The following is a 23929-nucleotide window of genomic DNA, read 5'->3' on the forward strand; positions in this document are numbered from 1 at the left end:
CCAAGATATAAACCAAAAAAAGAACAGGACATGCAACATTCCCCTCTTAAAGCAGCTCTCATGTGTGCTGGCTGCTCAGTCTGAGCATGCATAGCTCTGAACTAGCTGCACAACTTGCTTGCTGCTTTTTCTCCAGGTAGGGAGAAAATAGAAAAGGGGGAGTGGAAGAGAGTGGGAATACTAATAACTGAGGGGAGTATCTAGAAGAAGAACAACCATGAAGGCCTGGGAAAAGTAAAAGGATAATTGTGAAGTTGGCAGGGCAGGCTGGCTGTCTGAAGCTGGAAATGAAGCTGGGCAGCAATCCTGTCCTAGGGGGCAGGAGTGGTCACGAGAGTTTAGAGRAAACAAGGATTACTGTTGTTGGAAGCAATAAATAGCAGAGGATCATAAATCCTGAGAAAGACAGTCTTCATTAGGTGCACTGCTCACCAAGCGACTTAAATGAACTATAGCTGTCACTTCAAATGTTGAAAGTTCAGCATTTTCAGGTAGAGGACCAATAATAGATGATATTAGAAAGTCTGAAAGCAGCCTTTTTATTTGTCCAGGAGCATTGTCAATCCCGAAAGACTTCCAGGCCTCAGCACTTTTTGGCCTTAGATTTACCAGTCCTTTTTTTTCTTTTCAGAAAAATACTTTTCAGTCTGGTAAAATTATCTCTTTACCTACAAAACTTCGTATTTTTAAAGTTGCTCTTCATTTATTGTATCTCAGGTCTTAATTTTTAAATCAATTTGGGCACCTAACAAAAGAGTATTTAGTATAAAGATAAATGAAAGTAGAATTGTTCTAGTTCTCCCCTTAGGTATTTTTCACGTAAGCTTAAAAATGCATCTAGTAAAGTCTTGGGCAGAGTTTTTCACAAGTTGCTTAATTCTTCATAATTAGTGGTTTATACTTTGTTCTTGTATACAGAAATAAAGCCAAAGTCTTTATATCCTGGCTCCTGTACATGTGACATGCTTCTATATGATGGTAAATACTGGTTTAAACCATGAGTTTGTCTCAAAAACTCTTACCAAAAATACAAGACATAGAAAAAGGAAAGACCTGTTCAAAAGTAAATAATGGGCTTTTTCTTTATTCAGTAAAATGGAATGACTTGAAAATAGGATTTGCTCCTGTAGCTTAAATTTGTGACCATGGACGATATCCCTTCTTTCCCTATTGCTTGAATCACAGAAACAAAGAAATCAAGAAAAGAAAAGCCAGCATATAAAATCCTCTGTTGATGCAAAACTGGTTACAGAGTATGTACTAAGTGCATTCCCCATTTTCTTTATTAATGCTTACCAAGAATTCAAACAATTTGCATGTGTTTTGCAAATAGCAGAGGTAACCCATCTGAACGTTTTCAGTGGCTGAGCTTCCTGCCATTTCCCAGTGAGCCTCATGGAAATGGTGGGAATGTTGTGCCCAGAGCAGGCAGACGCCATGCTGGGAGGCCGGGGCAGTGTTTTKCTCTGGGTGAGCCCATGTCCATCCCCTGGGTTTCCTTCCAGGGCAGTGTATCCTGCTCTGTTGGAGGTTGTGTGGTGTGGGGGCAGCAAGGGAGTGGGTGCTTGGGGACTGCCACCAGGAGCCCCCTGTCCCCACCTGCTGCAATAGCTGTTCCCCATCTCTTTAAGGATAGTAAGCAGGAGGAAAGCAGTACATGGATCAACACTTGGTCAAACCCCACCCRCTGGACCATTTTTGGAGAGGACTGTTACCTCATAGCTGAGTAGACTTGGCTGGAGGTCAGATGGGGCGGTGAGGGGTGTGCAGGTTGAGTAATACTGAATAAACAGTGCTGAATCCATTGTGACGGGAAGGAACTGCATGCCTGTCAATGCAATTACAGTCCCTACTCCAGAGCTCTTATTCTTGAACAAACCTGTGCTGAAATATCTGCAGAGGTTAACAAGATCATTCCAAAGAGGAAGAAATACTCTTGAGTAAGACCTAGAAGGATTGAGCCCGTAGGGTAGAAGATGTTGCTTGTCCCAGTAAGCCCAAATCTTAAGACTGCCAAGACTAATGAATGCAAGACACTGACAGACAAGGGGAGACAAAGAGCAAATTCTGTGCACATTATAAATAGCTAAACATGAAGGGACAGATCATGCCTCTTAGGCACTTAGCTAAATTGGGAATGGGTAGGAAGTCACATGGCTGCAAACATGTTACCTCTTTACACTTGTCACTGGTACCAAATTACTCTCCCCTGTCTGCCACTCCCTGCTCTGCTACCAAGCCAGCTCCAACTTGAGCTCTCACTCCTCCATAAGAACTTGCTATTAATATGTTTTCATATATCTCACATCTGATGCCACAGAAGTCCCTGATCTGTTGCACTTGATGATGGTTATAAGAAACAGACCCTGCTGAGCGAGACAGAGTAGTATTCCCTCTCACAGCAGTGGTAAAGATCCAATGTGTACACTTTGTGTTGCACATTAGACATTGGTATTATTGCACAGCTCTTCATCTGAGGAAACTGGACACCTGTCTTCTCCTTTGGCTTATGTGGTACAGTTTTTGGACGTATGACCTCTGACTGTCTCATTCATGGGATTGAGATCATGCTGTCCGTGTTGACAGCCAAGGTTTCCCAGTAACTTCCAGCATCATTTTCCAAAGCTCCCCCCCCCCCCCCCCCCCCATTCCCCATACTCTATGGTTTCTAAATACCCTCCTAGGAGGCAGGGGAAGCAAACAGTGTCCTTTTAGAGGTTCAAAGCCAAATCTCTTTTCCCTCCTATCTAGTAAGGGAAACACACAAGCTTAGATAAAAGTGTGGATGTGCTTCTGTGGATTTCCCTGGCATTGTTTTCCCTAACACTTAAGCACTCTCTAGAGGTAGGTTGAAGTCCTATAAACAGCTCAGTCCTAATCCTTCCTGTTCATGACTTCATTTCTGAATCATCACATTTGTCCATCGCACCTTCTTCCAGGGGAGCTTCTCTCTTCCTTCCTTGTTGCCCTAATTAGAAAGGAGCCCTCAGCCACAAAGGAAAAAAAGGCTTTTCTTTGTTCTTTTGTCTCTCTGAGCATCTTAAGCACTGTGCTTTTTAAAACCTAATGGTCCCTGCTTCTAGTGATTATCTGCCCTTCAAGGCTGACATCTTTACAAACAATTGGGAAAAAAAAATTACTTGATGTCTGTACTACATTATATGAAGTTGCACCATTCGGGTGGGAATTCTCTAGCTCTGATTTTCTGTGCTCTGGGGGATTTATAATCCAGCGGTGTTAGAGGTGGCTCTGTCAGAAAGCAGTACCAGACAACACAGCTTTCCTGCAGTTCACTGCAACTCCTCAGCCTGAATAATTGACACATGCCCTGAACTGYTGGCATCAGGAATCCTGTGAAAAAGCAGTGAAGTGACTTCTTCCTTGTCTGGCAGGAAGTCTATGGCATGTTATTCTCTTGCTGGAGATTTTAACACTCTCTGGAAGGCAGGTATGAACATACTGGGGTCTGGCTTTGCTAACAGCAATAAATGTTAGTGTTTCAAAATAAGTATTTCGGCTTTTCAGGAGTTGTCAGCTGATTTGTTATTTAATGTTTATGTGTTGCTGGCAACAATTCCAGGCCCACAAACCTGAGCTCAATCCAGATTTAGAAGAGCTCTTGCCTTTCTGTCTGTGGGACTGACCATGAAAATGACTGTGGAGTTCATGTTTTTCATCAAACTTTATACATGTGTTCTCAAAGCAGCATGTTTTTATATATGTTATCAAGCAGGGAGGAGGTCTGGAGGCTTTCTTAATGCGCTAGTACCATGCAGCCCTTTGGCTGATTTTTTTACCCTCCTTAAGGCCTTTCCAGGTTTGATCAGTTTCCTTCATTAGCCTGAAGTAAATGCTTGATCACTTTCAGTACTAAACCAGTCCAGCCTCTCAACAGCGGCCTTCTGAAAAGTGCAGTGCTTCATGAAGTAGCATTGGAAAGGCATTTTTAAACATTTTCTAACCGTATTTTTAGCCAAGTGGTTCTGGGCACCGCTTGGCCTTGCCCCCTCTGCCCCAACCTGTGCTTGCTGCTCGCTTGGTTGCATCCCCACAACCCCCTGTTGGCAGCAGCTCAGACAAAAGCTGGAGACTCTTAAGAAACCAGGGACTTTTACCAGGTTATTCTGTTAGAATTGGTGTGACTGGCAATTGGTGTTTTCCTGTTGCAACTGAAAGTGTTCAATAATTCATACATTTTACATAAAGTCTTGCGGCTTGTTCCGTTCCCGCCCACGTCTGAGATAAGGCAGACTTGATGGCGGGCAGTATTCAAGTGAATGTGCATTTGAGCATTAAAATCTGCCGCTTCAAAAGGCTGATCTTAAAGAGTCTGGGGTTTGTGTCAACACTAGGGACTCCAGCAATCTCTGGTAGGTCTGCTGACTTTCCGAGTTACGTGGAAGGACTTTTTTCCCCCACTTCAGTCAACTAAAATGCTGCCATTAATCTGTAGTCAAGTTACTTCAGAGTCTAAACAACATTGCAAATGCATTGTCATTGTAAGGAGCCACGGATTAAGAGTGGAGGCTTAGAAGCTTTGCGTTCAAGATTTGGTAAAAACTTCATTATGCATTTTGGGTTTGTTTTGTTTTGTTTTTTTTTTAAATGCCCTTCCTCCGTGAAGCTCGGTGTGTGGAGTCCCTGTGGGACTGTCGCTGAGTGGTTTCAGGTGCCTGTCCCGGTTTCCGAAGGCTCCGTGTGGCGCTGGCTCTGGTGCCCGGCAGCGGCAGCGCCGAGGGCGGGCGGCTCCCTCACACATGGGCGGGCAGCCGAGGCTGGAAATCCGTGAAATCCTGCCAGCCAACCCCCTGTGTGTGTGTCTGTCTGTGTGAGTGAGTGAGGAGAGGTGGCGATGGGGCAGATGGGGGTGGAGTGGCAGCTTGGGAGGATGGGAGGGAGGGAGGGAGGTGGAGAGATAGAGGAGGAGAGGGGGCCGGGTGCCTGCGATTGGTAAAGCTCCACGAAGGCATCTGCCAGCAGGACTTCAGAGGAATGTGAAACCAAATCATTTAGAAGTTAAAGATAGACGCAGAATACACAGCATCTTGAGCCAAGGTTTAAATTCATCCCTCTCTGCCTGGCTTCTCGCAAAGCTCTGCTTGTCAGCTTGCCTCTGTCTCCTCTAGCAGCTGTATTATTCCTAAAAAAATATAACATCATTCTGGATACTTGGGAATTTCTAAGGTGGCAAAAGAGATCATGGTTCATACAGTAGGGTAAGTAGGAAGCTTGCCTCTGCATGCATTTGCTAGGGTGGTTCCTCGGGGCTTCCCTGCTGCCTTCAAAGCACTCTGGCGGTTCTCTAGGATGAGGCGGGTACTTCAGTAATGCTTTCCCCGGGCGATTCAGTCTCCCGTTTTCCCCATATGCAGCGTTTGAACTTTGTTCCTCAGCGAAGTGTTAACTCACAAGGTTACTTTTCTCGGCATACGTAGGGAGTCGCAGGCTTCAATTTGCTGTTCCAGTTTGGAGTGCTGTTTTCCTAACAGATGATTTTTGTTACATACCTTTGCTCTTCATGAGTGGGACATGCTGTTTGAAATGCTGCTTATTATTACAAAGTTGAAAAACAAGTTGTTTCCCGTGTTAGGATGTAATCAGTGTTTRCTTGCTTGTTTGGCCATGGTTTCACTAACAAACTATTTCCTCATGGGTGAATTTGATCACAACACAGGGTTAATTAAATTTAACCTTCTTGTTTGTTTGTTCACAAATAATGCTTTTACTTGGAGTTTGATTTTTTTGTTCGGGTTTTTTGAAAAAACCTCACATTTTGGCTCTCATTTTCACTGAACAAAGTCCTTCTAGCAGTAATTTTAAAATGTGTGCCTTCCCCTGGTAGTCCTCACATATAGTGAATTTGTGAGTAAAAAAARAAGATTCATTTCTGGTGAAGTTGTGGTGTTCATATACCCAAAAGGATTTTAAAATGCAGAAATTAATTTGGAAGTTAGATGTAGTATTTGTTATCCAGCAAGAACTTGCAGTCTGAGAGTTTCATCTGAATCTGTGCTTTGAGCGYGTGTTGCTTAAATGCCAGCATCATTTTTGCCACTTATTTTGGGCATGTGTGTTTTACGCTCGTAGTAGAGGAGCTCCTAACTTTGGATCTGGTGTCAGTTTCCCCAAACATACTCAGAATTCCTGACGTGTTAATACTGCCCATAATAACCATAGGAAATAGGTGCTGTCTGCAGATAACTGAAACGCCTGACATTTTTGGTTATAGATATCAGTGCTAAAGAGATGCATATAATGGCAGTCTGTGTCGTGCAAAATAGTGAGAGTGGGTGAACTAAAATAGAAACAGTTCCTCTGTTTCAAGGAAAGATCATGTGTCTGGTATGTTTTGGTATCTTTCTGGCATTTTATTGAATTCATCCCTATTGATCAGCTCGCCTGAATTTTGCAAAACATTCTGGTATGTTCGGGTGAGCAAATCTGCTTTGAAGTGTTTTCTATGTGATTAAATATAGGGTATGGAGAAGAAACAGATAGATAACCTTAAGATAAATCRGAATAAAAAATGGATGCAGGGATGAGAAATTACATTCAAGTCATTTCTTCTATAGTTTGTAATGGCTGGGTGTTCTTTTACATAACTCAGACTTCAGTCCCATGTCAGCACTTGAGTCCCATGCTAAATTTCCAGGCAAACAGCTGCTTACGTGACGGAATTTTTTTTTTTTACATTACATTAAGGAATTACTGTAATATTTGTTTTGGTATTGAAGTGGAAGACCTTTGAGACGAAAAATGTCAAGATGAGTATAACTTGCAGTGGGGCTTGGTGAAGCTGTGCTTAGTTTCTGCCTCTTGCACAAGGCCCTTTGCAGCTTTAGGAAAGTCATGTGGACTCTCAAAGCCCCTGCAAACTAGAAGGGAGTGGAAATCCCTTTATTGTTTCTCTGTGTTGGGTATCTAGGTAGCAGTTCCTTGGGCTAGGCATACCCCTCTGGTAAGGTTTGACACAATAGGCTTCTGTTTTCACATGCACCTTTCCAAGGCTATGGCCTCCCCAAGGAGGGAAGGAAGATCCACAGATTTAGAAGAAGGGGTTCACTGCACCTTTTATAAGCCTCCTAAACTGAAAGAGAAAAATAGACTGACATTCAGAGGTGAGCAGAAAATAGAATTAATGTTCCATGGGAAATTCCTGAGTCAGTTCAAAATTTAATTGCATTTCCCTACCGCAGTGTATTGCTTTTCAGAAGTTATAGTTCAGGAGCATGATGTTCCCATTTCATTATCTGAGACCCTTCTCCCATAATTAAATGTCCAAGAGGCACTGGAGAGCTTTGTGACAAAGAAACATGCTTTGTATTCTGGGAAGTGAAGCTGCCTGAAAAACCTCGCTCCTGGAAGGGAATGAGCATCTGACCCCGGAACAGGATGTTCCCAGGGTAAAGAGCTACATTGTGGTATTGAATTGACTTTTAAACTATGTCCTGGTCTACTAATCTACCTGAAATAATATTTTCAAGTTGTTGTAGCAATAAATGGAAAATGTTCAATAAACTGATACTTTTCCATACGAAATATAGCTGAATTTGAGACAATTTATAAATTATTATAATATTGGCATATTTACTGAAGTGGAGAATCCTTGACAGCTGTTAGGGTGAATTTTTCTTGGTTAGGGTGAGTATGGTACTGCATATGTTCAGTGATGGTGCTACACAGCAGCATGATACTGCTGAGATTTTTGAGTCGGGGTGTGGTACCTGGAGCCTCTSTCTCCTCTCCTTGCCCTTTGTCTCTCCCTGCCCCATTCTCCCTCACTTGCCCTGTGCTCCTGAGGTGACTAGGATTCCTTGGGAAGTGGGAAGGGAGGAAGGAGAGAGGACAGGTCACTTTCTTAACAACTTTTGTAACAAGGTATTGCTAGAGATGATGACATCCTCTTCTTGAACTTCTGGACTCCTTTCCTCACTGCAGCTTTCCCTTCCTCACATTTCCCAGGACCCCCAGTAATCCCATACAGGGGAAAATGGAGAAGTGCTGCTGAGACAGAGGGGATGGGAGGGTGAGAGGGAGCCTGTCCCAGCCCTTGCCTCTCGCTGCAGAGAGAGGAGAGATCACGAAGGCGCTGATCTCGAGGGAGATCAGGGGGTCAGAACACTGACGAGGGGAGCTCAGGACTGCAAATGAAGCTGGTGCCTCCTGGTTTTGGGTATTGTGTGAGTGGTTGAGGTGCTACTCTGATGTTGGTACAGTGTTCATCACTAGCATATGCTTTCCTGCTCCAAGGAGCTGCCTGTTTGGTGTCTCCTAGGGAGAAGTGTTGCTTTGGCTGGTAGCATATCTGCTTCTCAAGGAAGCTGGCCATGTCCCTCCGCTTTTGTCACCATTAAGTTGTGAGTTTATCATGGGAGTTCAAACACATCATGCTTTCTTAAGTGAAAATGAGTTTACAGCGTTTTTCCCTCTAGCAAATCCTATACTTCTTTCTTTGCAAACCATGCTAAACCAGTGGCAAGAATATACTTATGGGTATTAAAAATCCTTCTTTGCTAGGCTTTACAGTTACTGTACATGGTTCTCATTTTCTTTCTTTGTGTCATGATCTTTTTTACCTTTGTAAAGCTTTGTTTGTAGCCTCATCTTCCAGCTTTTTGCAGTGRTCATTTTGCCATAAATCAGAAAATGGACGTGTCATCAGGACCAGTTTGATAAGGAATTTGAGGACTGTTTACCCTAGTCTCTCTGACGAGGTGCTGGTAATTTTCTGAGCTCAGAATTGCATAGAAGCAGCTTATAGTGATACAGTTTCCTTTGGGTCCTAATAATTCTGCTCCCAGTGACAGCAGTGATTTGTTTTGGCAGAGTATGATAATCGGTATGGTGCACCACACTGTAGAAAGCCTAAATTCTGTAATTTTGTAATTCTGAAAAAAACCACATATGCACCCAAACCTCAACCTAATGCAATTATTATGTCCTATGCAGCCATATTACCACCTCCGAGTTCAGGAGTTGTCCAGAGAAGTTGCCAGTCCAAGTGATGTCAGACGTCCTGCACTTAATAGTCATTCTGGCTCCTGGTATATCAGGGAATAAAGTACTTCCTGTCTAATTATTATGGTATGCAGTGGCTTTACCTGGAAACATAGCAATACTTCCCACTAATAGGATGCTTAAAAATTCATCTAATTGCAGCTGTGGTAGTTGAGAGAATGCCTAATACCTAAGAGTCTTGAAAAAACCATCCTCCTTGGCAGGGGGTGTTACAGGAAACTGAGTTTTACTGTCTCTTTCCTGTGTCTGAACCAATTATGTGGCCTCTTGCTATAAAACTTGATTTGGGGATTATACTCTGAGTAATAAAGAGAAAGCAGTGAAAATAATGACTCTTTCTTTATTAATTCAGTTGCTGGTGTGGTGATAGCAGTTTGCTGAGCATAACCTTCCCTGGGGCAGTAGAGGGAACAAGTTGGCTTCTGTGCCTGTGGTCTTTCACAGGCCATGGAGGGGTTTGGTGTATCCCTTTCTGAGAGCAGTGATGGGGATACTTGCCTGGTTTTGAGAAGTGCTTCAGGACCAAGGGATGAAAAGTAGTACTTACATGCTGCATTCTTATTTTCTTTTATGTCTCCTGTGAGGATAAGACTAGACTGGTATGAAGTACCTCCTTATAAATGTGTAAGAAAATTTGCACTAAGTGGAACCTCAAGAAAAAAAAAAAAGAAAAATGAAGCAGAGACAGAAAAGTCTGTCAGCAAGTAGACTTTCAAAGCAATTTAATGACAACTTGTGACTGGTTCTTTTAAACATGATGAATGTAAGCAAAAGCAAAGCACAGAGGAACATGCTTGGAGTCAAGTTGTCCTGGAGTACTCTTTACCAAGTAACAGCTGCAGATAGAATTAGTAATCCTGGGCTTTCCTGCTGCATTTTAAAAATATCTCTTGTAACGGAAATATGTGCTTTCTAGTAATTACTACCTTTCCAGTGCATGTTTATTCTTAATGCGACATTGTCCTTGGAAGACGATCAGGGAACACTTTAATTCTTTTCAGATGTATAAAGCAATGACAGTTTGGCTATCACAAGTTTCTGTTCCGCATTTTCTTTCTAAAGCACAACTCATTGATACTGGATTAAGAGACCTGCTGTATCATTTATGTGATATGAAAATACAATCAATTTCCTGCATTTAGGTATTTTTTTCTGTATAAATTGACTTGAGAATGACTAACTTTACATCTAAAAAAATATGTTTAAATTACAAAGGCAACACATTGGTTTAATAATTTTTTAACTTCTGAGTTGATAATTGTCACTTTTTTAACATGGAATCCTAACTGTCTTGTATGACTGAAAGCTTTCTCACCTACTTGAAAAATTAAAGTTAGTCTGGAAGAGCTGGCCAGTCCATTATCTTGGTATTTGATGTATATTTTTAATTACAATAGCGAATACTTAACTTTTCTTTGAATATACACCAACAATCTTGTTTCCGATCGGATCAAACAAAATACAAAGTGTTTTATGGTTTTATTTTTGTTCTTAAAAGTTCTATCAATTTCCATGTCTTTTTAGGGAAAATAATTCACATCAGCTTGATTCAGGTATGAATTATATTATGCTTGTTGGTACAGGAATGCAGGGAGACTTTACGAAGCTGACAGTACAGCTATGTTCTCTGTCAGGCTATTCTGTAAACTATTTCTTTTCAATAACTTTAGCTTTGAAAATTGCTGAAAATGTATAAAAAATACATTCAGCCTGACTAATATCTGATATGTAAAGTTTCAGATCAGCTGTACAATTTAGCAAAGCAACTGAGAAAAGGTTTTATAGTAGAAAGTGGGAGTAAAGAGAGGAAACTTGCTGAAATGGTAATGGCAAAAAGCAGTTATGCGACCCTAGGTGATAGTAAATATGATTTCAGAAATCATACAGTTAAAGAAATAAAGGAAGTGGGGGATGGTTGAAAAGAATCCAAACAAATATAAGTTCTTCACCTATATTAAATCTAGTAATGTATTCCTAAACAGAATTATAAGTGTTAGACTTTAAAGACTTTTGGAAAAAAAGAAAATAGTTTCCAGGCTTATGTGAACTCTTTGCAAGACAGTACATGTTCATGGAAGGGGGAATAGGTGGTGGCTGAGTGTCAAGTGCAGTTACTCACAGCTTCTTGGATAACTTGGACTGAATAGGCCTAATCTTTGCTGTTACACTTTTTAATATCCACTTTCACTGGAACAGTGTACTCTCTGTGAAAAAGGCATCAAGTAAGAAGATAGACAGATAATTTCTCAGGCCACTCTTTTTCAGAAAGCGGAAATAAATTCTTTGTTCACAAAGCCTCAGCTTTGTAACTGTGCATGTAAAGTACTAAATAAGTCATCCATTGTGTTATGTCCAAGAGAAGCCAGGCTTTGCCAGAAAATAACCCCAGCCTAGCCAGGTCTGTCCATACCTATTTCACGGGTCATTAGTCCTATCCTTTTTCTGTTGTACACCGCTGTAGATGAGTGTTGGCCTTGTGCTAGGCACGACTACCCAAACTGACAGACTCCATGCAGAGCAAGGACATGAAATTGGATGTTTCAGCCTTGGAAGAAATAGTCCTACTTGTTTTTTCACCCAGCTCCTGGTGGATAGAGCACATAAAAAGTGGGGAATTCTATGCAAATACTGGCTCAGTCCTTGATGGATTTCCAGGATTTTGCACTGTGTGCTGATGAAAAACTGCACATGACGGAATGCCTGTTGTGAGGCAGCATTGCAAGGGCACTTGGGCACTCAGGGGCTGGAGTGGTGGTGTGTAGTTCCTGAAGGTTCTCTGAGCTGTATCCTTGTTGCTCTCAATGCTAGTACCACCTGGGGAATAGCTAGTGGGACAGCAGCTCTTCAGGAAGGGATAGAGGTTACTGTGGATCTCTGGTTGAACATGAATTGGCAACAGTGAGCTGTTGCACAGTAGAAAGGAAAAAAAGAAAGCATTGGGTTGTATATGGAACCACAGCTTGCAGGGCACAACCCCCAAATTGGTGAGTGCTCAGCTGGAGTTCTGTGCTCAGTTGGGAGCACTGCTCTTGAAGAAAATGCTGACCACTTTGCATGCAGAGAGGACAGGAACAGTGACCAGAGATCCATAGGACATACTCCAGGGGGAAGCCTTTAAAGGGTTACATTTTCTGTGCCTAAAGAAGAGCAGCCTTCTGAGGAGTGAGTAGGAGACAGGCAGGTTTTCAGGCACAGATAGCACAGTACAGGCTGTTGCAAAGACTGGGCAAGAAATCTCTTTTCTGTGCCACAAAGAGAAATGCTTCTAAAATGAAACAAGGAAGATGAGGTAAACCCTAGGAAAGTTTCATCCACAAAATACCCTGCCAGTGGATCTTACAGAGTCTCCATGTAATGACTTTTATAAACATGAATAAAGTGTATCTGACTCTGTCTCACAGTGGGAGGCGGATTATGTATCTTTCCTACCATCCCTATGATTTGGCGGTACTAGTGATAATACTGCACACTGAATTATTTTAATGACAGACATTCTTTCTAAATTCTGGTTGCAAAGATCTCTGCAGAGTGGAATGCATTTTGCTGAGGTGCAGGAGGCACTTAATCATTGTATAATTTCCTCATTTTGAAATGTTCCTTAGATAAGGCATAAACAGCTGGCTTTGCATTTCAGCTCGAATATCATTGTCCTGAAATACTTGGGGACATCACTATGTCAGCTGGCACTTGACAGTCCATCCTAAATCTGAAACATGTAATTGGATTCTTCGGATGAAATCTGAGTTTCCTTTGAAGTCATGGGGTTTCATAGGGTAAAAATTTCACACTGAGGACAGAGTGCTGTCCACTTGTGTATGCTTAGCTTTACTGTCCTAGGCAGGCCTGTTGTTTTCAGGACAAGACTACAAGGAGTGGGTTGTAAGAGCATGTAACCTTTGCTATGGCAAACATTTGGTGGCAGAAGGGGGCCTTTGGAGTTCTTGTGTGGGTGAGTGAGAGCTTGCAACAGGCATTACATGAAGGGGAATTAATTGGTTTTTTTTCCAGATAATGTCAACAAAACTAATTTACACCATCTGTTCTGAAATAGTAGAAAAGCAACACCCATTTGTTTTGTTTAATGTTTCTTTTGATAATACTTTAGGCACTCTGTATTCTCTTTAGTGTAATGTAATTTCTTCCCTTTTCCTCATTGAGGAGAGAGGTGTTCTCCCCTGAAATGTATTCTTTATTGCCAGTGCCTTAAGTTTGCATTTAGTATTCAGACAACTATAGCTGCAAGTTAATTGTTTCTCCAGTTACTGGTTAATCCCTCCTGATGAATGCGTAAGAGGAGTCTCCAGGTCCTATGAACTGGGGTAGTTCCAGTGGAAATACTCTGGTTTTGTTTATACCAGTGCTAATTCAGAGCAAGTTCACTGGTCACAGATTTAGAGTAGGTGATGGTCAGAATGTCATCCTAAAACAGAGATCACATCAGTGTAGAAGCTCTGTCAATGTTGGAGCTGAAAGTTAAATTTTTGTGCCTCGTAATGCGTTGTTGCATTTCATGTCCAGATTTCTTTGCCGACCTTTCTTTCAATGTGCCATATGTAGGAATGGCATGTGTATACACCTAAGGCTAAAATAAGCCCACAAAAAAAATCACAAACCCCAGACTTTAGGACCACCAATACACCAGTTGTTAATAACCTTACAATGTTATTATGCTAACACTAGAAACATAATGAAATCGGAATGATTTCAAACTACCATTAGGAGGAAGAAGACGGAGGGAAACAGTTTTGTCCTCACAACATCATGTTTTCATTGACCTACTTAGGACAGGGAAGAAAATGTGTCCCTTCCCATTACAGCAGAATAGGTTTGTTCAGCAGTTTTATAATGCGACTGTACAAGAGAAGACTGGATTTCCTAACCACTCCAGGAGGATTTTGGAAGGAGAGTAATGTTATTTCACACACTTAGGACTAAGACATGTAAGTTCCTGTCCAAGCTATAATGTTATTAGTTTAATCARTTTGGCAGAAAGTGCTTAGAGGGGGGGAGAAAAAAAAGGGAAGAAAAAGACTTGTATTCAAAGGTGAGAAGAAAAGGGCAGTGTTTGGGCTGCAGCTGTGCAGAGGGACYTTCTGTGGGCAATTACATAGGTGCAAGGTACAGCACCGCCTTTGCACATCCAGCACCCCTGCCCAAGCCACCGAGTGGGGAGTCACAGCTGCATCTAAAGCACCTCCAGAGAAAAATCTTGTGTGCTCTTCTTCCTCCRCATGCCATGAGCAGGGAATGAGGTGCAGGTGTTTGGGTTACTCCAGCCACTGGGCATGGCGGTGCTCATGGGTTAGGCAGCATGTGGGGTTTGGAGTGTACCCTTGCTCCTTTAGGCTTGGCCTTTATTGTGGTATTAAATGCTTGCTGTCTTATGCCTGACTTAATAAACCATCTTTATCTGAAAATAAACACCTGCGGCTAGCCCTTTCTCRGTTGCTCAGGTCACATTCCTCCACAAGGTGTTGTTGGTAATTCAGTATTGTCAGAGGCATTAGTCACTGCCATAGTAGCTTAATAATGCGCGGTAGGAGCCAGCTGGTAATTAACAAATTAGAGATATCATCTACATTTTCCTCAAATATTTCAGATATAGCAGAAGTAATTAAAAGGAGAGCGCTTCAAGTGTTTTAAGCTGTTACGTATATTTAAAACATCTTGCCATGTTAGGAAATTACTCTTTGTTTTAAAGGTCAGCTAGGCTTAATTTTGCTCCTGTCCTAGGATTCAGTGTTTCACACTGAAGAGTTGTGAAGTAGGGAAAGGCCCWGACTCCTCTCTTTTTCTTTAACACTTTAATTCTGCATCATTTAGCAAATTCATGCCAATGCCTGACTTCTGTGCCTGTTTTCACGAGTGGCATGACTTTGTAGGTCTCAGCTGCTCTCTTTTGCACTTAACTTCCTTCCATATTAGATGTGTCTTGAATTGGAAGGTTATGTTTGTATGTGTGTGATGGAAAGATGAAATTGGCTTGTAATTGAAGCTAAGGAGAGAAGAAGTTAACGCAAATTGTATAAAACTGCAACTCTGGGACAGACACCACAGTATGAATGAAGGTGATGATGGGTTTCATTATGTAGTGTAACTAAAATATGCTGGTATGCACACGCTTGCTTTAACTCACTTGGCATCTCCATATTTTATCACCAGATGGTGACCAGCAGTTTCAAACCGAGATGCTCTCAATTACCTATGCGTGATAGTTGAGCGGTGGTATACTTTGATCCGTCTCCCATCCATGCTGCTCCAGCGCAGTACTGCTTGATCCTCCTGCAGCCTGGCTCCAGGACTCGGCTCTGAGTATCACAAGCCTTTGACTCTGCTTTTTCTCCGGGGCAGGATCTGATCTGAGCACTCTGAGGCAGACGAAGCAGGGAACAGAGCAAGCGGTCGGAGGAGCGTCATTTCTACGGGTAGGGTGCGGTGTTATCTGTCTTCGCGGGGAGTGCTTGGGTACTGGCAGTGGCTTTGAGAAATATGATTTCTGTTTGAAAATATTCTTCTTGGAGATAAAAAAAGCTTTTGAAAATGTGGCTGGGTGCTTTTTGATACAAAGTGTSGAGTTTTTGTCAGACAGTAACAGTTTGTGTTCAAGCTTTGAACTCATGGTACAGATGTGAGCAGCTGTACAATGTAATGAAAAGCAGAAAATCTGCCTGTCATACCTTTGCTCTTTGCTACATTTAGTCACYTCCACATTGATGGAAGAGCACTGGGGATTTCAAAGCATGTGTTTTGGAAGCTCACGAAAATAAAGGAATTCCATATGCAATTCCTGTTAAGATTTTCAGTCTCTTAAGAGTCAGGCTGAGGCATTTTTAGTGCTTCCTAATACCTTTTGGTACTAAAGTACAGAGGGTAGAGGTAGAATAAAAGCCTGGTAAGTTATTCACACAACTGTGTAGACTTGTTTTGTGCACCCTGAATTCTCTTGTTTTTCTGGGTGGCTTTTGCTTGGGGTCTTTCTGGTAGTGCTTTGTACTGACTGTTGCCTCAGCAGAAAACTTTCCCTGTTTGTTCAGTATAACAGTAGAGCATGAAAGTGCAGGTGACACTGGAGTCACACAGCACCCAGACATGGTGAGAGAGTGATACTGCTGACTGCATCTGGTCTGGGTGATAGCTGACACCTGAGAGGGCAGACAGAAACACAGGAACATGCCAGCCTTTACCTGTGACCCCACAGTGGGCTGAGAACCGGCCTCACATGTCCCAGCCTGGAGCCAGCAGCACATCAGGCACTCTTTGCAGTGCTGCCAGCAGTCCTGCTCTCTCCACTGTCCRCACCAAGGAGCCTGTTGAATGCACCTGTTTCTGTTTTTGTTGGTGTTCCTGGATTTCCCCCAGTGCAGCCCAAGGGCAGGGTGTAGGGGCAGTCCTACCTGGTTCTGTCCCAGCTTGGCACACACATGGGCCTGGCTGGGCTCCTGGCGTGCAGTCCAGACATGGCTGGACAGTCTTGCCTGCAGTGGCAAAACAGTGTTTCCTAGTGTAGGAGCTGTTCCTGCAGGCAGGGCCTTACAGTTCACCCAGGGATTACAAGGCACATCWAATTTTACTAAGTTTTCATCACTCTGAAGCCCTTCATATACACAAACAATTACACAGACTTCATAATAATTATGGCCTCTTAAACTGCTGTATAAGTATTGGTACTACATTTTTAAAATCATTTTTTACCCTTTGTGATAATTCAGTTCATGACCTTCAGATTTTAAAAGGTCATTACATTCCACAGAAGACTAGATTGTTGTTGAGGAGAATGAAAATAAATACCWTAGCAAGGGGGGAAAAAAGTTTTATTTCTTCAATCTGGTGCAGTTCATGTAGTTGTGGAAGGTGATGTCTTTAATACGTGTCACTCGTTTGTACCGATGCTTTCGAAATATTTGGACACAAGTCATGGATTTTTCTGTTCACCTGGGAATGAAGAAAGACATTCAGTCTGAATGTCCTTAGTTGCTGCTTTTCTCACGTTACATTTGGGTTAGTATTTCTGCAAAGAGGCTGTGCAGAAATCCCAGAGCAATTTAAGCCTCTAAGATTTCTCCGTTCTGTAGTTTATTTTGACAAAATAATAYGGATATTATTTTAGCTCTGGGTTATTGTGATGCATTCAAAACACTGCATTTCAATACAATTGCTTGAAAGCAAACTTTATACAGGTAAAATATATTATTTGCCACATTCCCCTTATTCCGAACAAATTTATAACTTTTAACRGTATCATTTTCTGGAAAAAAGGCTCCTTACTTTTGACACATTTTGTTCTGTGCTGTTTTCCTCCACTGTTTGAGTCAGAGCTAGGCTGTTCTCTTCATATTTTATTTTTATTTTATATTTGGGAAATGATAAACTAACCTATGTGTTCTGTGTTCAATCTGGATGAGTGAGTAATTCCACAAAGACTGCTGCTCAGTGGCTGATCACTGCACTTGCAATTTACTTTTACTTTCAAAAATGCAAAAGCCCTGCAGCTGAACAATTTGGTTCCAAATGCAGATGGTTAAGCTGAAAACTTTTTTTCCCCCTAGTTTTTGGTACTGGTAAGTGAGGTTCAAGAGTCCCCASCAGGGTTTTATGGGCAGTAGTAGAAATTCTGGAGAAGCTGTGAGGAATTTTGGTCAAATTTGGGTGTGATCTGCTGTTAGGAATTGTTCAATGCTCTACTTACTCCATGCTTACAGAAAATACTTCCTTTTATTTCTGACAGCAGGACAAAATGTCATTCCCAGTCACTACCTCAGTGTCTTCCCTCACTAAAACAGAACTGGTGACTAGATCTTGAAGTGTTACATCTGACAAACTTGGCAGTTGTTTTCTGCTCCTTGATAGTGCTGGGATACAGTGCCATCCCAGTTGCTCTGGCCACCTCTCTGCTCCCTGAAATAAAGACTGCCTGGTTTAGTCATTACTGGTTGCTAAGGCTGCTTTTACATGTGCATTTACTCTGTTTAGAGGATCCCATACTCTGCATGTAAAGGTCTGTGTTGGCATCTTGCAGTGAGAGTTTCCCTGTCAACGGGAGCCCAGGCTTGTATATGTATGTTTTTTGAAGCGAATGCCTGTGGTGATACGTGCAGGCTTATCTGCTCAGTCTTTTCATCTGAATGGAGCCTTCCACGACGAATTGACAGGATGAAAAATTCAGTCCATCCTGTTTAGAATTACATGTGTTTGTTCAGCCCATTGTTAAAGCTGGTGCTGTTATTCATGCACGATTTTTGCTTCTATGTAAGTTTTATTATACTTTGATCTCCTGTAGCACCCAACAAACTTTTAAAAGCCGCTTACCCAGAAACCATTGTTTCACTGCAATTATAAAAGAGTATGCATATGAATCACAAATGAGAATTGTACCCAACAAGATATTCTAGAAACAGGAGAGCACTTACATGCAATACAATACATTAATTATTTATAAGGAGTCAGTTATTAAAATTATTTTTTTAATACTCTGCATTGAGTACAGGGATGATGTGAAAAGSCTGTTCACTGAGGATGTCTGTGGGCTTTTGAAACTTTTTTTAAGTTTTCATCCTCACATACTTGTCACAGTTTTGAAAAGGAGACGCTGAAATGTAGTAGTTTGAGTGTCTCCAGGTTAAGGTACCTCYAGACTGTAAGTATGTGTGTGTATATACACCTGTGTAGATTTATGTGTATACAGATAAATTCAGCAAGTTTTTGTCTTTAAGAGAAGTCTGTAGTGTTCTTGGTGCTTCTTCACTTCTACAGAACTTTTTATGATGAAAGATTTGCCTGCTTGAGACACTTTCACAGTCAGGGTTTGTCGTCATTGTAAACAGATCTCTCGAATGAACGGAAGTCTGATAAATGTAGCTGAGCTATCATTTCTTCACAAGGCTTTATCTCGGGGCTGGCTTTAGACATGCATGCTTATAAATAACAGGAGAGGGGAGGGGAGGGGAGGAGAGGAGAGAGGAGWATGCTTCAAGAAATCTTGTTTTGAATTGCATGTTGTGTCCCTACTCCCCAGTCAGATATAGGACATGTATCTGCAGACAGCAACATGAGCCCTGCTCTGTCCCTTTCCGAGGCCGGTGGGATGTGCTCCAATGCCCATCATGAGCTGCAGAGCTCACTTAGCACCACACTGTGCCCAGTGATGATGCACAGCATTTCAGCAACTACTGAAGCTGAAMCCGACACAAATCTGCCTTGTACCTGCACAGCTCAGGGAGGAAGTAGAGAAACTGGGATCTGTCAAACATGGCCCATGGAGACATTCCTGGGATTGTGCACATTTGTGGTGAAAGGAGTAGGGTGGAAGACCTTTCCAGCACAGGCTCTGGTCTGACTCCTGCTTTTGATGCAGAAATGCTATTATGATTAAAATTCTGTCACCACTGGGCAGAGATGCAAAGCACTCTTCCATGGGCATCTTTGCCTCAGCTCCCGTGCTTTGGGGAAGAAACAGGACAAAGGAAAGGGCCAGCTGCAGAATGCAATTGTTTTGAAGCAGCTTTCCACTCCATTAGTAGAATGAAGATACAGTCTGGGTCATTTAACTTCCCATGTTGATGTAGGCAACAAATCAGAGAGATGTGTTGGGAATTATTTGCCATGTCTGATAACTTAGCTTTTAAATAAAAAGCAGGACTTTCTAAATATTGTAGGAAATGGCAAAAGGAGTAGGAGAACACAGATTAAACACTTGTAAATTATCTTTTTTWAAGTGCTAAAGTTTGGGCAAAAGAAACTGCCACTTTTCTAGGAAGAAAAGTGTATGCAACAAGTAAGTTGGTGCCCACCTAACTTCCTTCTATATGTCATGCTGAAAAATGCAGCAGTTGTGATTCAGCAGTATTTTAAGTGACAAGCATGTTTAAATGAGTTTGYCTAGTGAAACTTGGCTAGAACTATCACATCAGTGGGATGATACCATGAGAGCTTTACAATTTTAACCATATCTCTTTTTGTTCTGATGCCATGCTCAGCCCTTGTGGTGAATACCCAGGCTGCTCATGCTCTGTGCTTTCAAATCATAGTGTAGTGTTTCTTCTGTTTCTCCCATTTTCATGACCCCTCTGTAGGCCAAAGTGCTGCATGTATGTGCTGTTCACCGCCTCTCTGGTGGAGGAGTAATGACAGAAAGGCATTCCTTTGTTTTTATTTGGCCAGCTACATTCTTGAATAAACTGGATGGTGTAGTTKTAGGGCTGGGAGGGGAGATGGTCTTTGACAGAGACCACAATCAAGGTATTCCAAGATGGCTTTGTGCTTGAACTTTTCTCATGGGATCAAAACCCAGAAGAGATMAGACTGTCTGATTGTTGGGAAAGGAACCCCCCACTCTTCTGCCAGCTACTGCCCTCTCTCCTACTGGCTTTTTGGAAAGCACATCCATTCACTCATAAATGCATTCCTTTTTCACTCATTAAATAACCCGTGCTCTAGAAATACTGGTGCCAGAAGACAGTACATTACATACATAAACTTTCCATGGCTTTAAATGCAGTATTAGCTTTTGTACCTGATTTTCAGAGATGTTGAGCATCTCTAACTCTGAAGGCCATGGAAAGTCTACATGCCAGTCACACGTTGCTCTTTTCCAGGTATCTTCTTTCTGTTTTCAATGCCAAGCGTTAATATTCACATTTTAACTGTTAATTGAAGGTGAATTCCTTATGTTCTGTCTCCTATTTATCAAACCTTGTACTTGTATTTTATCCTTGTTTTACGCTGTTTTATGCATGATCCAGAACAACAATTTTTTTGACCCTGTAAAAAAATTGATGGGTAGCATGGCTCAAAAAATAATCTGCACTGGAAATCTTAAAAGTGAAATTCAGCTAGTTATTACAAAATTGACAGTCTGATTCATTCACCTGTCCAGGGCAGAATGGAAGGTCAACTAAAATTTGAACTCTTGGTAAGGAAGTGTCACTTCATATTAGTGTAACAGGCACTCCGAAGATAGGATCACACATTACTGAAGGTAAGAGGTGCAAAAACCCACTTACAAAAGTAAARGCAACATCCTGTACAAGTATGGTTATTGAGTAGAACAGTGGTATTATAGTCTCTCAAATGACAGCTTTATCTGACTGTAATTCATCTTGAAGTAGAGTTTCTGGTGTGTCAGGAGTTCTCTTGATCTGATGCAAGAGTTTTACAGGTTAACTTCATGATGTCAGGAAATTAAATAGGTTATCACAATCCTAAATCTACTATTTCCCAGCCTGAATACACTAATATTTCTGCAATACCCACTATTTATTACACCATGGAAACTTGAAAATTCGAAAACTTTGTTTTTTTGTCATAGCTCACACACAATCTCATGGAAGTGTCTAAGAACATATCACAAGCTACTTGTTTGTTGCGTTTTATTTTGGAGTTAACAGAAAATAAGTCAAGCTCTTAAATCTTCACCAGTTTTCACTTCATTGGAGTTCTTCTGAGAACTGTAAACAGTACATTCAGAAATTAGCTCCTAGGTGGGATCTTTTGTGTCCTACATGTCACTGCTGAAACATTTTAGATCTGTCCATGAATTAGAAAAGGGGATTCACTGCTGAGCACCCTTTGTAGTCACACAGATCTGAGGTGCAGTCCTGACCACGCTGTCATCACGTGGCGCTGGAAACACTCATTTACTGCCTCAGAAGAATGAACTATTTTGTTCCTCTTTCTCTGAAGGTTGATTTGTATGAAACCTGCTCCAGTTTTCCTTACAGCATGCTGATAGGATTGCCTGTTGCTTGTCCAGGGATCCTATTTCTTGCAGCTAATCTGAACATGCATCTCAGGTTTCTTTTCAATCTGCTGAAATACGACTGTGATAATTTTATCTCGACAGCCTGGACGGCTCCACTCGTATTCAAGCGTCAGTCTGACTGGCTGTGCGTTTCAGGCACATGACCTTGGAGAGGTACAGACTGTTCATGTTGTGAAAGCCTTCTCTATCAGGGCAATGTGCATGTGCATGTGTCTGGTATAGCTTTGTAAGACCATGGCAGGCACAAGAAACTGTCCTTCAGTGTCTCACTGGCCAGACTGGCCATAGAACAGTTTTACTGGGCTTGTCCAGGTTCATCTGGCAGCTCTGCCTACCCTCTGCTTCCCTCCTGGTTTTGTTTTACTGCCTGTTTCCAGCTCAGCGGAGGCTAGTTGATAGTGTAGTTTGTGATAAATAAAATATGTGTGCTCCTGACTATATAATAGAATGGTTGCACCGCCAATTAGGAAAGTTGCCCAGCAGTTCCCATTATAGTACCTTGTTTTTCAGAGTATTTGTGAAACTTTTCATTTTGAACTGAATTTTTTCTAGCCAGCTGTTTTTCTCAGCCTGAGTATTTTTGGAATATTTCAGCAAAAGTGATTCAGTAAGACTGAGAACAAGGCAGGCATTAAAATAAGTTGTGTTTCTTCACCTATAAAGAAAATCTCAAGTTATTTTCTTTGGTGAGCTCTTGTACCTTGGAACAAGGATGTAAACTTCAGCAGAGCACATGACCTTTGCATGAGTGGTACTTCTCTTATTTGTCCCYAAGGAAATTTGCCCACATTTGGCCTATACGGTAGCTCGCAGGGGAAAATGAATCCAGAGCAGCTTATTCATGTTAAAAACCAGCTGCAGATGAAGATCCTTGATGGAATCTCTCTACAGGTGCTGGGGAGCCCCCAAGTGTGCTTGTGGCACCCAGGTTGCTCCTTGGTCCTTGAGCACTTGTCAAGGTTTCTGCTGTATTTGTCTTCACCTGGTTTCAGGCACACAAGTGTGTACTGGGAAGTCAAATACTGTATCTTTTTGCACATGCTGAGGGCATTGCTGCAGCTTCACAGGGAGCCTGAACTTTGACATTTCCAGTCTCTTAAACACTGAGGCTGCCAAAGCAAACATGTAGCATTATTGTTACCCAGTTCTTCAGAAATAATTCTGTGTATAGGGTGGTATTGTCCTTATTTTGTTGAGTAAAGGTGACAGAACCTCCAGTTGTTTTGTAGCAGTTAGGCTGCTTAGCATTCAAACAGCCTTGATCAAGGATCCCAGAGGACACTGGGATTTCTGATTTTTCTCACCTGAGGTGTACATAGCATGTATGCTTCTGGCAGCATTCTGGTAGGACAGTCAGGGAGCGGGAGAGGGACTATTCTTGTTCTTGGACAGCACTGTCTCAGGGGTAAGAAAGTGACTTACATTCTGGGTTCATTTCTATTTTGGTTTGTATGAAGCACTGTTTCAAAATTCCTGAGTTTTTACCATACTTCCAGCCCTTAGCTAAACAGATGTCAGAGAGAAAAAGACAAACAGAAGGAAAATAAATATGTGAAAATTTTGAAATCTTTGTTATGGCACATTGACCAGTACTGAGTAGAAAATAATCCTGCTGTCATCAGTGTGTTTGATGTTAGAATTACATCGCTGTTTGGCTATGCATTTTTTGTTGTTGCTGTTCTYTTTTAGCAATCTTCCTTTTCTTCAGAAAGAGCCTTTTGATTCAATGTTTGTTTTGTTCAKTGTGGTCAGATGAATGTTATTTCCTACTTAGTAAATGCCCAATGCTTACTGTATTTTATTCACATGAGTAGATTTGCTTGAGATCAATGTGAATGTTGCATTGTGGGGTTAGCAAAGAGTTAAGATATTTTACCAAGCTCCATAATACTGCTGGATGCATTTCTCTATTGATCCCCCAATCCTCTTACATCTGCCTAAATAAGTTCTTTATGATGGAAAATAACTTTGCAATTTATAATGCTGTGAGATCACTTTCCCCTCAAAAGATCATCTTTATATAGTCCTTCTTGCTATCAAGCTCACTACTCCTGCTCCAGTTTCCTCTCTGGTAGTAATGGTTTAAGAATGGATAATATGCAAAGTCTGCAGGAAATTGTGGTTTTTACAAACTCAGCTTGCACCTGATCAAAA

At 41.7% G+C, this 23929-nt stretch overlaps 1 protein-coding gene across 12 annotated transcripts in view; it reads left to right on the forward strand.

Moving 5' to 3' along the window:
• Positions 1–23929, forward strand: part of DTNA (dystrobrevin alpha) — a 218615-nt gene that overhangs the window by 37409 nt on the left and 157277 nt on the right. For 3 of the 12 annotated variants that reach the window (XM_057364999.1, XM_057365007.1, XM_057365008.1), the window contains exon 1: positions 4960–5216. The exons of 2 other annotated variants lie outside the window; for them this stretch is intronic. In XM_057364999.1, coding sequence (XP_057220982.1) covers positions 5200–5216 — 17 coding nt within the window. In that variant the 5' untranslated portion in view covers positions 4960–5199. Of the gene's footprint in view, positions 1–4953; positions 5217–15369; positions 15444–23929 lie in introns of those variants that run through there. 7 more of the 12 variants (XM_057365000.1, XM_057365004.1, XM_057365003.1 and 4 more) reach the window with 6 other exon arrangements.

This window comes from Malurus melanocephalus, unplaced genomic scaffold, assembly GCF_030028575.1.
Source record: "Malurus melanocephalus ecotype Western Australia unplaced genomic scaffold, MMel_1.1 scaffold_46, whole genome shotgun sequence".
Taxonomy (NCBI): Eukaryota; Metazoa; Chordata; class Aves; order Passeriformes; family Maluridae; genus Malurus; species Malurus melanocephalus.